This window comes from Rhinoderma darwinii, chromosome 2, assembly GCF_050947455.1.
Source record: "Rhinoderma darwinii isolate aRhiDar2 chromosome 2, aRhiDar2.hap1, whole genome shotgun sequence".
Lineage (NCBI taxonomy): Eukaryota > Metazoa > Chordata > Amphibia > Anura > Rhinodermatidae > Rhinoderma > Rhinoderma darwinii.
Window position 1 is genome coordinate 384,583,999 of NC_134688.1, and position 16,375 is coordinate 384,600,373.

The following is a 16,375-nucleotide window of genomic DNA, read 5'->3' on the forward strand; positions in this document are numbered from 1 at the left end:
TCGTGAGGGCAGAAGAGTGGTTGGCATTTGTCAATATTTGCCACAGGTCTGCTTTGTAGTGAAACCCCTTGATTGCAAAACAAGCCTGGGGACCTCATATTGTCACCCACTGGCAATAGGCAACCGCCCAAATTTATTCAGGTGCTTGACAAAAAACATTATGAAGTCTGTAGGCATCTCTTTAATAAGTACAATAGGAACTCTATTTTAGTAGAACACTTAGTTGCAGCAAATCCAATATCATTAAAAACAGTGTGATCCATGTTACCTGAAAATAACGATAGGCAAATAGTGTGCAGCACCACAACAATATTCTAAAAACTACACTGCCTGTAGGCCTTATGCAAACAGCCGTATTATGACTCATTTTTGTACAGTCGTAATAGGACTCCCATTCAAGTGCATGTGGCTTCTACTCTACCTCCATATGTCTCCAATTTCATATGGCGGCATACAGAGATCCATCACACGCATTGCTCCTAGGGTAGAATATCTCTAAGTATGCCACGCGACGGAGTCTGTAAGGTAGCATATATGGAGGCTGATTGGCATAATATTAGGCTGTGCCATGAGGCCTTAGAATAATCGATTAAGGAAAATCCTGCAAAATCTGAACTCCTAGGTGTTTTTTACAGAGTACAAAAATAATAACACTACTAATTGAAATCTATACCATTTATTTCAATGGAGTTTATAAACAATCCCATTCCACTTTAGGTAACTGATTTTCAGTTGCAGAAGTTGTGTGTGAACATACCCGGACGGACACACCGGACGGATATGCTGCGTAAAAGTACACAGCGTATCTGTCCTTTATGCCTCAGGGAATTCCGCCTGTAAAACCGCACTAAATTGTGGTGCAGTCTTTCCGGCAGCATGACCACTGTAGAAATACTGCAGAAATTGAAAAAAAGAAAAGTTTATACTTACCACCTACGCGTTGTCATCATGATGCGCCCTTCTTCTGAGGGTAGCATAGCCTCCAGGTATAATGCTGTAGTCCATGTGACTGCTGTAGCCTTTGAATGGCTGCAGCAGTCGCATGGGATGAAATGTCATCCCAGGAGGCCAGGCTGCACTCAAAACAGAGGATTGCGTCTCTAGAACAACAGCTGGGGGTAAGTATAAGCTTTTTTACTAATTTTAACAAAAAAAATAAATTCTCATTTGCACAACAAAAGTCGCAACACATAGCACTTTGTTGCGGGTTTTACCTCCCCATTGAATTCAATAGGGTAAACCCGCAACAGAAGAGCAGCGATTTTGCAGCATAAATTGACATCCTGCGGTTAAAAAAACTGGTCAATTTATAACGATTTTTTTCTGCTAATATTTTCGGCTGTGTGTGGATGAGATTTGTTCACGCTGCTGCTATTGTACTACGCTGCGGATTTTCAGCAATGAAATCCGTTGCAGAAAATCCAGTGTGTACGTCTAATGTTTTCCTACCCTAAAGCAGATGTCTGAAATCTGAGGTTCTCCAACTGTTGTAAGACTACAACACCCACAGGCATGACAGAGCATGCTAGGAGTTGTAGTTTCACAACTGGAGAGCCACAGGTTGAAAACCACTGTCCTAAAAAATTAAGATGTACGAGGAAGCGTCTTCTAAACAAAACAAAAAGCTGCCAATCTTGTCATATGGTATGCCCAACCGGCAACAAAATAGTCCAAACTCCTGGCCTGTTCTCTTGAGGCTCATACCATGCGTCAAGATAATAACTCAGTTTTGCTAGACATGTATTTCTCTAGCGTGTGCGGTATAGTCCATGTAAATATAGAGAATCCTCACTTGACAATGGTAGCCAAATAGAATAATATTCGCCAGCCTTGCCACTTGGACAAAGCGGTTATAATAATAATAATGTGACGTGGCTGGGTTTTTATCTAAGAAAGTTTGATTGCTTAAATTTTGTTGCCAACGTTCTATTTCAACATATTGAATCTGCTTTGTGTCTATTTTTGCATTACAGACAGTCTGACTGCGTTTAATGATACTCTCGATTTTGAGTGGTATCATGATAATTTTGGAAACATCCATATTGCCAACTGGCTGACATTTCTGCAGCTATCAGAGTTTGCTTGCAAAAACCTTTAACTATAGTTTCCTTTTCCAGCACAATAAAAAACTAGTAAACCAATAACACTCACGAAAAAGATTCTACCATGTTGTAGAGGGAGTAATTCATGTAATAGATATACAATTTCCTAAGATATAACCAAAGTTTTAGTGATTTTCCACCCTTGAATACTGTTTTTCTATATCATTTTAGAACGGTCGGAGTTCAGTTTTATGATACAGAGCTTCAAATCCCTTGCATAGACATAAAGGTGAATAATAAATGCCTGGCTACCTGCAGCCACCCCTAGAGGGAGCTTAAGAGTTTATTGCATACTGTTTTTCATTTTTAGTTCAGTATGCAATAAGCTCCCTCTAGTGCCTGGTGTTGGTAACCAGGTGTCATGTCTATGTAGAAATTTGGAGTTCAGTATCAGAAAATAAAAGCTCATCCAATTATGAAGAAATGAATCAGCACAGAATTTTGCACCTAAAAAACATATGGTGTTATAAAGGTGGACATTCATTTTAAAGAGAGAAAATTAAAGGTCTATGCTCAGGATGGGGCATCAATATCTGATCAGTGAAGGTCCGACTTTCAGCAGCCCCGCTGATCAGCTGTTTTGAAGGTGCTGTGGCGCTGGTACGAGTGCTACTTTCCCTTTATTACTCACACTGCTCAATATTGTGAAATGCGGACACACTTTTTTGTGGTGGCTTAGAGTATTAAAGATTTCTCCCATTCAATAATATTTTAAAGCTGTAACATTGGGAACCGCAGCAACAGTATTGAGCAGTAAAGGGAATTAGGAGAAAACAGTACTCGCACAAGTACTGTAGCCCTTCAACACAGTTTATCAGCGGGGGTGCCGAGAGTCGGACCCCCACTGATCAGATATTGATGGCCTATCCTGAGGACAATAATAGGATAGCACAGTTTTAACAGTAATGATAATCATCATCACCACGATCTTCGACATCATAATCTTCACCACAATTATGCAACATGTGACAATTAGTTTGGTTTGATGAATTTATAAAAGAATTACCACAAAAAGCCGACTGTGTGGTTCCAAATCTGCTAGTGTATGAGAAACGACCACACACTACCCAATTTTCCATTACATTAAAGGGAGTCTGTCACCACTTTTAAGCAGCCTTTCCTGAAAGCAGCATAAAGTAGTGACAGAGACGCTGGTTTTATAGTTTTGAATGTTATGGCTGCCCATGGTGTCGTATTTGTAAAGCTTATACCTTAACCCCTACCTGCACGAGTGAGTAACTATACGTCGTCGTAGGAGGTTACTACGGGCTGAGTCGGCGACAGTGTGCACCGGGAAGTCAGCTATCGCCGACAGCTGACACTCCACTCTTGACGGCCAGAGGTCCTTTGCCGCTGATTTTGGCAATTAACCCCTTACATGCGGCGATCAGTTGCGATCGCCGCATTTTAGGGGTTTCTAGCATATCTGCAGACCTCGCTCTGAAATTGCGGGGTTTGCCGATAGTTAGCATGGCAAACGGAGGCCAAACAATGGCCTTCGTGTCTGCCATGGAGGGAAGCCTACGAGGACCAACCTCCGGCTGGTCCTGATAGGCTTCCTGTCAGAGTGATAGGAAGTCACTGTGTCATTCCCGATGCACACGGTTGGCGACCGTGTGCATCGGGAGGTCAGCTGTCCCCGACAGCTGATATTCCACAGCGGACACTCCAGTGTTGCCGATCAGCGGCTTATCGCCGCTGATTTTGCCAATTAACCCCTTAAATGCGGCGATCGATTGCGATCGCCGCATTTAGGGGGTTTGTAGCACATCGGCAGCCCCATGCAATTGTGGGGGTCGAAATGGCAATCGGAGGCCAGACAACGGCCTCCGGGTCTGCCATGTATGGAAGCCTATGAGGACCAGCTTCTGACTAGTCCTCATAGACTTATTTTGAGAGTGACTGTGTCATCACAGACAGTTGGAATACCTTACACTACCTAGGTAGTGTAATGTATTATAGCTGCAATCAGTGCTGCAGGTAAAAAAAAGAAAGTGTAAAAAGTAAAAAAAAAAAAAAAGTTAATAAAAATGTTTTAGAAAAGTTATCTCCCAGTCCCCTAGTAACATCGACCCCCTTCCCTCCCGCACTCCCTCTTCTTCACTTTCAGCATTTGACCCAATAACAGAAGTCTCTAGATTCCTCTCTTCTTCTCGTCCTACTACCTGTCCTAGTGATCCTATCCCCTCACACCTCCGTTAAGTCCTTCTCCCCAGCTGTCACTAGTCAACTGACTACAATTTTTAACCTCTCTTTCTTCTGGTATCTTTCCCTCCTCTTTTAGCATGCCATTATAAATCCATTACTGAAAAAACCAACTCTTGACCCATCCAGCGCTGCTAACTACCGACCAGTCTCTAATCTCCCCTTCTTTTCCAAACTCCTGGAACGCTTGGTCTACTCTCGCCTTATCCGCTATCTCTGTGCTAACTCCATTCTAGACCCCTTACAATCTGGTTTCTGCACTCTACTCTCCACGGGGACTGCATTTACTAAAGTCTCAAATGATCTCTTGGCAGCTAAATTGGACGGTAAATACTCACTCCTGATTCTTCGGGATCTCTCTGCAGCCTTTGACACTGTAAGACCACAAGCTCCTACTTAACATGCTCCACTCTATTGGCCATAAAGACACAACTCTCTCTTGGTTTTCCTCCTATCTCTCTGACCGCTTGTTCAGTGTGTCATTTGCCGGGTTCTACTTCTTCTCCTCTTCCACTTGCTATCGTGGTTCTTCAGGGATCAGTCCTAGGTCCGCTTCTCTTCTCTCTCTACACAGCGCCTATTGGACAAACTATCAGCAGATTTGGCTTCCAGTACCATCTCTACGCTGATGACACCCAATTATATGCCTCTTCCGATGACATCACCCCTGCTCTAATACAAAACACCAGTGATTGTGTGTCCTCTGTCTCTAACATCATGTCCTCTCTCTATCTGAAACTGAACCTTTCTAAACCTGAGCTTCTTGTGTTCCCGCCATCTACTAACCTACCTAAACCTGATCTCTCCATCTCAATGTGTGGCACTACCATAACTCCTAGGCAGCACATCCGCTGTCTCGGGGCTAGTTTGGACTCCAATCTTACCTTTACTCCTCACATTCAATCACTTACATGCTCCTGTCATTTTCACCTCAAAACCATATCCAGAATCCGCCATTTTCTTACTGAGGAAACAGCCAAAACTCTCATTGTTGCTCTGATTCACTCTCGTCTGGACTACTGTAACTCATTAATAGTCGGTCTTCCCCTCACTAAACTCTCCCTTCTCCAATCTATCCTCAATGCAGCAGCCAGGCTAATTTTTCTGACCAACCGCTACACCAACGCCTGTGCCAATCACTACACTGGTTGCCCATCCCCATCAGCATTAAATTCAAACTTATTACTCTCACCCACAAAGCTGTCCACAGTGCTGCACCTCTTACATCTCCTCCCTCATCTCTGTCTACCAGCCTACTCGCGCTCTACATTCTGCCAATGACCTTAGATTAAAATCCTCCATAATCCGAACCTCCCACTTCTTTTTTTCTCGTGCTGCACCAGTCCTCTGGAATGCGCTACCACAGACACTCAGATTAATTCCCAATATCCAGTTTTAAACGTGCCCTGAAAACACATCTTTATAGACAGGCCTATAACATTCCCTAATCGGACTTCTGTCCTTAGCCCCATTAGTCATCAGAATAATATTCCCTCACACTCCTTGCACCGTAATGCATTTCATGTTTATCATACACGGATACTGGCTGGTGACCGCGTCATGCAGCTTTATGTGTACCACCCCATGTGTATAAAAGATGGCCGGACCATTGTATTAAAGATTTCTCCCATTCAATAATATTTTAAAGCTGTAACATTGGGAACCGCAGCAACAGTATTGAGCAGTAAAGGGAATTAGGAGAAAACAGTACTCGCACAAGTACTGTAGCCCTTCAACACAGTTTATCAGCGGGGGTGCCGAGAGTCGGACCCCCACTGATCAGATATTGATGGCCTATCCTGAGGACAATAATAGGATAGCACAGTTTTAACAGTAATGATAATCATCATCACCACGATCTTCGACATCATAATCTTCACCACAATTATGCAACATGTGACAATTAGTTTGGTTTGATGAATTTATAAAAGAATTACCACAAAAAGCCGACTGTGTGGTTCCAAATCTGCTAGTGTATGAGAAACGACCACACACTACCCAATTTTCCATTACATTAAAGGGAGTCTGTCACCACTTTTAAGCAGCCTTTCCTGAAAGCAGCATAAAGTAGTGACAGAGACGCTGGTTTTATAGTTTTGAATGTTATGGCTGCCCATGGTGTCGTATTTGTAAAGCTTATACCTTAACCCCTACCTGCACGAGTGAGTAACTATACGTCGTCATAGGAGGTTACTACGGGCTGAGTCGGCGACAGTGTGCACCGGGAAGTCAGCTATCGCCGACAGCTGACACTCCACTCTTGACGGCCAGAGGTCCTTTGCCGCTGATTTTGGCAATTAACCCCTTACATGCGGCGATCAGTTGCGATCGCCGCATTTTAGGGGTTTCTAGCATATCTGCAGACCTCGCTCTGAAATTGCGGGGTTTGCCGATAGTTAGCATGGCAAACGGAGGCCAAACAATGGCCTTCGTGTCTGCCATGGAGGGAAGCCTACGAGGACCAACCTCCGGCTGGTCCTGATAGGCTTCCTGTCAGAGTGATAGGAAGTCACTGTGTCATTCCCGATGCACACGGTTGGCGACCGTGTGCATCGGGAGGTCAGCTGTCCCCGACAGCTGATATTCCACAGCGGACACTCCAGTGTTGCCGATCAGCGGCTTATCGCCGCTGATTTTGCCAATTAACCCCTTAAATGCGGCGATCGATTGCGATCGCCGCATTTAGGGGGTTTGTAGCACATCGGCAGCCCCATGCAATTGTGGGGGTCGAAATGGCAATCGGAGGCCAGACAACGGCCTCCGGGTCTGCCATGTATGGAAGCCTATGAGGACCAGCTTCTGACTAGTCCTCATAGACTTATTTTGAGAGTGACTGTGTCATCACAGACAGTTGGAATACCTTACACTACCTAGGTAGTGTAATGTATTATAGCTGCAATCAGTGCTGCAGGTAAAAAAAAGAAAGTGTAAAAAGTAAAAAAAAAAAAAAAGTTAATAAAAATGTTTTAGAAAAGTTATCTCCCAGTCCCCTAGTAACATCGACCCCCTTCCCTCCCGCACTCCCTCTTCTTCACTTTCAGCATTTGACCCAATAACAGAAGTCTCTAGATTCCTCTCTTCTTCTCGTCCTACTACCTGTCCTAGTGATCCTATCCCCTCACACCTCCGTTAAGTCCTTCTCCCCAGCTGTCACTAGTCAACTGACTACAATTTTTAACCTCTCTTTCTTCTGGTATCTTTCCCTCCTCTTTTAGCATGCCATTATAAATCCATTACTGAAAAAACCAACTCTTGACCCATCCAGCGCTGCTAACTACCGACCAGTCTCTAATCTCCCCTTCTTTTCCAAACTCCTGGAACGCTTGGTCTACTCTCGCCTTATCCGCTATCTCTGTGCTAACTCCATTCTAGACCCCTTACAATCTGGTTTCTGCACTCTACTCTCCACGGGGACTGCATTTACTAAAGTCTCAAATGATCTCTTGGCAGCTAAATTGGACGGTAAATACTCACTCCTGATTCTTCGGGATCTCTCTGCAGCCTTTGACACTGTAAGACCACAAGCTCCTACTTAACATGCTCCACTCTATTGGCCATAAAGACACAACTCTCTCTTGGTTTTCCTCCTATCTCTCTGACCGCTTGTTCAGTGTGTCATTTGCCGGGTTCTACTTCTTCTCCTCTTCCACTTGCTATCGTGGTTCTTCAGGGATCAGTCCTAGGTCCGCTTCTCTTCTCTCTCTACACAGCGCCTATTGGACAAACTATCAGCAGATTTGGCTTCCAGTACCATCTCTACGCTGATGACACCCAATTATATGCCTCTTCCGATGACATCACCCCTGCTCTAATACAAAACACCAGTGATTGTGTGTCCTCTGTCTCTAACATCATGTCCTCTCTCTATCTGAAACTGAACCTTTCTAAACCTGAGCTTCTTGTGTTCCCGCCATCTACTAACCTACCTAAACCTGATCTCTCCATCTCAATGTGTGGCACTACCATAACTCCTAGGCAGCACATCCGCTGTCTCGGGGCTAGTTTGGACTCCAATCTTACCTTTACTCCTCACATTCAATCACTTACATGCTCCTGTCATTTTCACCTCAAAACCATATCCAGAATCCGCCATTTTCTTACTGAGGAAACAGCCAAAACTCTCATTGTTGCTCTGATTCACTCTCGTCTGGACTACTGTAACTCATTAATAGTCGGTCTTCCCCTCACTAAACTCTCCCTTCTCCAATCTATCCTCAATGCAGCAGCCAGGCTAATTTTTCTGACCAACCGCTACACCAACGCCTGTGCCAATCACTACACTGGTTGCCCATCCCCATCAGCATTAAATTCAAACTTATTACTCTCACCCACAAAGCTGTCCACAGTGCTGCACCTCTTACATCTCCTCCCTCATCTCTGTCTACCAGCCTACTCGCGCTCTACATTCTGCCAATGACCTTAGATTAAAATCCTCCATAATCCGAACCTCCCACTTCTTTTTTTCTCGTGCTGCACCAGTCCTCTGGAATGCGCTACCACAGACACTCAGATTAATTCCCAATATCCAGTTTTAAACGTGCCCTGAAAACACATCTTTATAGACAGGCCTATAACATTCCCTAATCGGACTTCTGTCCTTAGCCCCATTAGTCATCAGAATAATATTCCCTCACACTCCTTGCACCGTAATGCATTTCATGTTTATCATACACGGATACTGGCTGGTGACCGCGTCATGCAGCTTTATGTGTACCACCCCATGTGTATAAAAGATGGCCGGACCATTGTACTGAACAAACACTTTTACACTTTGTGTCTCCTTTATTTCCTCATAGATTGTAAGCTCCTGCGGGCAGGGTCCTCAATCCTCCGGTCTGAATTGTAAATTAGCTTTGTCACTATGTATTGTCTGATATTGTCTGTCTATGTTCCCTCAAGATTGTAAAGTGCTGCGTAATATGTTGGCGTCATATAAATAAAGATTATTATTATTATTATTTAAAAGTGTTAAAATAAGCGTTTTTTTTTTCCTATAATAAGTCTTATTATAGGAAAAAAACGAACGTTAAAAAAATGTCCACATATTTGGTTTCACCCCCCGTTCATAACGACCCAAACTATAATGTTATTTTTCCCGCACAGTGAACACGGAAAACAAAATAAATAAAAAATTATGCCACACCAACTATGCTACTTTTTGGTCACCACCACTCACAACATATAGAATAAAAAGTGATCAAAAAGTCTCATGTACCCCAAAATAGTACCAATAAAAACTAACACCCATCCCACAAAAAACAAGACCTCCCACAGTTTTTTTGACTAAAAAATGGTGACAGAAAATAAATTATTTTATAGTAAAGTAATTTTATTGTGCAAACGCTGCAAAACATAAAAAAAACTATATACATATGGTATTGCTGTAATCGTACCGATTTACAGAATAAAGTAAAACTTAATTTATTGCGCACGGTGAACACCGTAAGAAATTTAAAAGAATTTAAAACCTCAAAATCGCTGTTTTTTGGTCACCTTAGCTCTAAAAAAAATTTTTTTATAAAAAGTGATCAAGAAGTTGTATGTACCATAGAATGGTACCAATAAAAGCTACAGCTCGTTCCGCCAATAATAAGCCCTCACACCGCTCAAATCGACGAAAAAAGTAAAAAAAAGTTATGCCTCTCAGAATGTGATGATACAAAACAATTTTTTTATATAAATTTGATATCACCGTAATCGTATTGTGACGCAGAATAAAACGAAGTTGTAGTTTTTAGTGCACGGTCAAAGACGTAAAAACAAAACCCCAAAAACAATGAAGGAATCACAGTTTTTTCCAATTTCAGTCCGCAAATAATTTTCAGTTTCCCAGTACTTTAAATGGTGTCAATAGAAACTACAACTCGTCCCGCAAAAAATAAGCTCTCACACCACTCTGTGGACGGAAAAATAAAAAAGTTATGACTCTTGGAAGGCGGAGAGTGAAACACGAAAAAGAAAAAGCAAAAAAGGATCAGTCCTGAAAGGGTTAATTCATTTCTAATAAAAAAACATTTATTACCACATATGGGCTATTGCCATACTCAGGAGAAATTGCCTTTCAAATATTGGGGTGCTTTTTCTCTTTTATCCCTTGTGAAAATTTAAAAAATGCAACATTTTAGTGGACAAAAATGTTGATATTAATTTTTACGGCCTAATTCCACTAGATTTTACAAAAAACCTGTGGGGTCAAAATGCTAACTATACCCCTAGAAAAATTCCTTGAGGGGTGTAGTTTTCAAAATGTGGACACTTTAGGGGGTTTTCCAATGTTTTGGTCCCTCCAGGGTGTTGCAAACGCGACATGGCACCAAAAACCATTCCAGCAAAATCTGTGCTCCAAAATCCAAAATGCGCTCCTTCCCTTCTGAGCCCTGCTGTGGGTCCAAACATCAGTTTATGACCACATATGGGGTATTGCCGTAATTGAGGGAAATTGCTTTACAAATGTTGGGGTGATTTTTCTCCTTTATTCCTTGTAAAAATGAAAACATTCTATGTTTTAGCAGAAAAAAAAGGTGATTTTCATCTTCGCAGACTAATTCCACTAAGTTCTGCAAAACAACTGTGGGGTCAAAATGCTAACTATAGCCCCAGAAAAACGCCTTGAGGGGTGTAGTTTCCAAAATGGGGTCACTTTTGGGGGGTTTCGACTGTTTAGGCACCACAAGACCACTTTAAACCTGACATGGTGCCTAAAATATATCCTAAAAAAAGGAGACCCAAAAATGCTTTTTTGCTTCAGTCCATTAGGATACTAGGGCCACATGTTGGATATTTCTAAAAACTGCAGAATCTGTGCAATAAATATTGAGTTGCGTTTCTCTGGTAAAACCTTCTGTGTTACAGAATTTTTATTTTTTTTATTACAAATGAATTTCAGCAAAAAAAATGTAATTTGTAAATTTCACCTCTACATTTCTTTAATTCCTGTGAAACGCCTAAAGGGTTAAAACACTTTCTGAATGCTGTTTTGAATACTTTGAGGGGTGCAGTTTTCAAAATGGGGTGATTTATGGGGACTTTCTAATATATAAGGCCCTCAAAGCCACTTCAGAACTGAACTGGTCGCTAAAAAAATAGCCTATTGAAATTTTCTTGAAAATATGAGAAATTGCTGCTAAAGTTCTAAGCCTTGTAACGTCCTAGAAAAATAATAGGATGTGAAAAAATCGATGCAAACAAAGTTGACATATGGGAACTGTTAACTAGTAACTATTTTGTGAGGTATTACTGTCTGTTTTACAAGTAGATACATTTAAATTTCAAAAAATGCTAATTTTTGCACATTTTCTCTCAAAATTGAGGTTTTTCACAAATAAATATTGCATTTATCGACCAAGTTTTTTCTCTAACATAAAGTACAATATGTCACGAGAAAACAACAATCACAGAATCGCTTGGATAGGTTAAAGCATTCCAAAGTTATTACAACATAAAGCGACACGTCAGATTTGAAAAAAATCATCTGTGTCCACAAGGCCAAAAACAGGCCATATTCTAAAGGGTTAATTATTTCAGCGCTCGCATCCTGCTGTGAGGAAGGAGTCCTCGGTTTTCATGAGCTGCTGGGGCCTCCCACAAATACCCCACCTTCCCGCCACTGATTGATAGCTTTCTCCCTCTGCACACTAAGCGTAGGTGCACACAGGGTGGATACGCTGTGTAAAGGTATACAGCGTATACGTCCTGAAAGCCGCAGGGGATTCCGCCCGAAAAACTGCACCAAATTGTGGTGCAGTTTCTCATGCGGAATCTCCGCTTCGGAAATACTGCTAGAAAACAAAAAGTTTATACTTACCTCGTTGTCATAGCGACGCATACCACTGCTCTGAGTACAGCCTGGCCTCCCGGGATGACGCTGCATTCCATGTGACTGCGGCAGCCTGTGATTGGCTGTAGCAGTCACATGGGATGAAAAGTTACCCCAGGAAGTCAGGCTGTACTCAGAACAGAGGATTGCGTCACATTGACAATGTCCCGATGTAAGTGTGCACCTTTTTACTATTTTTAAACCCCAAAAAAAGATACTTTTCTGATTTGTGTTTTTTTTCCCCTGTGGAATCGGTTTTTCTGCCTCAAAAATAGCAACATTTGCCTATGTGTTGCCGGTTTTACCACCCCATTAAATTTAATGGGGAAACCCCACAACAAAAGAGCAGTGGTGCGTTTTTTAAATCCGCTGCATGTCAATTTATGCTATGGATTAAAAAAAAACGCACCGCAGGTCAATTTATGAATGGTTTTTCGGCTGAATTTTTCCACTGTGTGAGGATGAGGTTTATTCAAATCTCATCCACTCCGCTGCTACTGTACCCGCAATGAAATCTGGTGTAGAAAATCTGCAGTGTTTACGCTATGTGTGTCCCTACCCTAATAAGGAGAAAACCGTCAATTAGCGACGGGAGGAGCCCGCAGCATTAGAGACCGAGGACTCATTTCTCACAGCGCGTTGCAAAAAAAGTTGCAAACAAGTGCACTCAAGACCTAATACAAGAAATAGAATGACTTTATTACATCCGGTCTATAGTACCATATAGCTTTTTTTCTGCCTCAGACTAATAATGTCTAAAAGAGGGAAAAAAGAGAAGGGTAGGGAAAAACAATAAGAGGAAAAATAGCTGAATTCCTTGGGGTATCTCTATAAAGCAAAACTAACAGTTATTACATCGAAGGCTCCATTCACATCTCATTACTTGAATATGTTCGGCCTATGTGTTGGGAATGCTCCCAGCACAAAATACGTCCATAGGGGCCAATGAATACGGCCCATGCCAAGAAAGTGTCCTTTTGGCTTACGCTGGGCCGGTATGCGTCAGAATAACTTTTTTTTTATTATTATTGTGTAGGAAAGTGTGGTCTGCTGCACTTTCCTATACAGAGGAATAACAATGGGCAACGTATGTCACTGGATGCCTGTACAGCGGCATACGATGCAGCCTTCCATTGGAGGTATACTCCTAGCATATACGTACCTCCGACAGAAGAAAAAATAATGAGATCTGAATAAAACCTGAGATGAATAGGGGAAGAGACACATGGTATACGTAAATACACAAAAATATACAATTTTAACAAAAACTGTACACAACAGCACTTCAAAACGACAATACATAATGTGTATACTCTACTACCCTAATATAAATTACTCTAAAAGTTCAATAATTTTTCCGTGTGGGACCAGTCGGCTGCTAAAAGATTATCATACACATTATTTATCTAATACACAGGAAAACATCTTTCAGGGCTTGAACCTAATATACTCCTTTCCATCTGTCCCTTAATTCTGGTTTACAACTCGGTCACCTACGTTGTAAATGCATATAAAATATAAGCTGAAATAAAGTAAAAACACAAAACACATTTTTTGTTCAAATACATTAAGTTTTCAATAGAAGCTACAAAACACCATGGGTCTTATGTATCAAATCTGAAAGAAAGTCCTCGTTGCCTATAGAAACCAATCAGGGCCCATGTTTTATTTTCCTTTTAGAGAAATTTGCAAAATGAAAGCTAAACTGTGATTGGTTACTATGGGCAACAATGTCACCACTCCTTTCCCTTTGATACATGAGGCACATTGTATCTTGGCCGGTTACCATTAGTTGCCACAGCCAATAGCAACCAATCACAGTCCATGTTTGATTTTTTTCAGTGCAGGATAGAAAATAAAAGCTCTACCCTGATTGGTTTCCACAAGCACCATAGTTTACTAGCACAGCAAGATATAAAAGTCACCTATAGAGGCTGCCGACATAATACAGACCAAACTATGGTACTTCAGCCTATATTCTAATTTATAAGTCTTCATGCTTCAAAAAAAATAATCATAAAAACCTGAAACAAAAAAAAAATAAAGCAATCCATCCTTTATGCGTAGCCGACATACTGTAAATAATAAATACAGCCTCATAACCACTTCAGTTTTTTTCTTCAGGGTGCTACCCGTTTTTTTAACGGATGGCACCCGGACACATTCATTTTAATGGGGCCATGCACACTTCCGTTGTTGTAACGGAACCGTGCGGCCGTTCCGCCAAAAATAGCACAGGTCCTACTCCTGTCCGTCTTTGACGGAACAGTCTCGGCCTTTTCATTTATTTGGTCCGTGAAACAACGGACTGCACACGGAAGCAATCCGCGTGCGGTCCGCGTTTCACGGATCCATCATTAGCGGCCGTACAACGGCCGATGGATGTGTGCATGCAGCCTAAAGGTTCATCCTCCACCTGTGTCTTTATAGACATCAGTATCAACAAATGGATGTAAACTACATAAGCACATTGTCCCATAACCACAACTCGCACCAGGCCACAAATCATACAATGATTAATACGACTAAATAGACTAATGTATGTTTTTTGACCATTAGTTTACACTGTGGTTAGATGATGATTTAGTAATTCCAAGATTAAAAGGAAAGGATCTGCTTTTTTTCACAATACAGCGCCAATCTTGTCTATGGCTTGGCATTAAGGGGGTTGAGCTGCAATACCAGACAAAGCCAAAAAGCAAGAGTGGCGCTGTTTCTTTAAAAAAAAAAAAAGAAAGGATATCCTTTTTTCTAATCCTGGACAAACCCATTTAATGTGCTGTTGGGCTTTATCATTTTCTGTAAGGTGGCTACACACCTGACAATAATTCAGCCGAGCCGACTACGATTTAGTGGCCGGAGGGAGGACCGTCACTGTTATGGTGACAATATCATTGTTTACCCAACATGGACAATTTTTTCTTTTGTCTCTAAATAAATGGACCCGGTTCTCGGCTGCTGGACATTATTATTGAGATCAAAATATTTACAAACAATAATTTTCATTGCAAACTAGCTCTCATCCTTGCATGTTTGATTCTGTCTAATAATAAATATTAGATCATTTGTCTAAGTCTGCCCTCCCATATTATGCCAAGAGCCAAAAAGGAGTCAGAGTCTAAGGCCATGTTCACACGGTCAGGATTCTGGCAACTAAATCCTGATAGAATCCGCTAACATTCTTCATACCCCATTCACATGCTCAGGAAAATATTTGAGCAGAATAATTTTTAAATCCACAACATGCTCCAGGATGGAAGCGGTAAGGCCTTAACAATCACTGGATACTGAAGAGCTGCTCGGTTATTATAGGACTGGTTACCTGTCTCTCGGGTCTATCCATGAGGTCTGTCTGGTGTTGTGATCGATATAAAATACCCTGCCATCATAGTCCCTTGCCTCCTCCCAGCCAGCGGGTAAAGGCAGCTCAGAACTTTCTCTCATGCCAGGCAGTGGACACTGAGGTGGGCATTGCTGCTGTTGATGGTGATGCTGCTGCTGTGACTGCTGTTGCCTTCTCCTCCTGCCACCACTCAGCCAGGGCATTGCAGGAACAGGCAGTCACACAGCAGTTCTCTTCCTCTGCTTGTTAATCTCCCTTTCCTCCTGCTGTCCCGGGACCTCTCTCTCTCTTCACTGCTGCTTTGCTTGCTGCTTACAAAGATCTGATCCGAAGATATGCGGAGAACCAAAGTCTCTTTTGTCCCATCTTAAATATGATCATCCTAGTCAAGCAAAGTATAACAATATAAATACACAAAAAGCAGCTTTTTTTGTCTTCCTCCTTGTTCCTGGGTACTCCTGAATGCCAGGCTCAACACTTATCTTGCTGGGATCCTCAGCTTTGTCTTTGGTTTATCTAGGATTGTGCCAAGTGAGTTCTTCCCGACATCCGAGAGGTAGAATAATTCATTTCTAGTCCGGCCAAGTGGCCAAACTGAGCTCAGAGCTCAGGTTCTTGTTCATCCATGTCTGCCCTCACAGTCGTCTCATTCCACACAACCCAGCGCAGCCACCTCCCCTTGTTTCTGGTTCCCTCCCTCCGCTTCCTGAGCTGTGTTTCCAGTCTCAAAGCTCCAATTTTAGCTAAAGTAATGCATGCACTATGAAGAACTCCAATCCCACTAAGGGCTCGCTTGTGCTGCTGCCAGTCATGTTTTTAATAAGCGGCAATTCAGAGACAGCAACACATTAAACTAAAAGTTATACAACTTCACAAATGTTATAAAAGTTGTTTAATAATACCAGAAAT

The 16,375-nt window shown here is 42.0% G+C and overlaps 1 protein-coding gene across 1 annotated transcript in view; it reads right to left on the reverse strand.

Moving 5' to 3' along the window:
• Positions 1–16,115, reverse strand: part of WWC3 (WWC family member 3) — a 174,170-nt gene extending 158,055 nt beyond the window's left edge. Inside the window, exon 1 of the mRNA XM_075853971.1 lies at positions 15,446–16,115. Within this exon, the coding sequence (XP_075710086.1) occupies positions 15,446–15,669 (224 nt within the window). The 5' untranslated portion in view covers positions 15,670–16,115. The remainder of the gene's footprint in view (positions 1–15,445) is intronic.
• Positions 16,116–16,375: the final 260 nt, after the last annotated feature.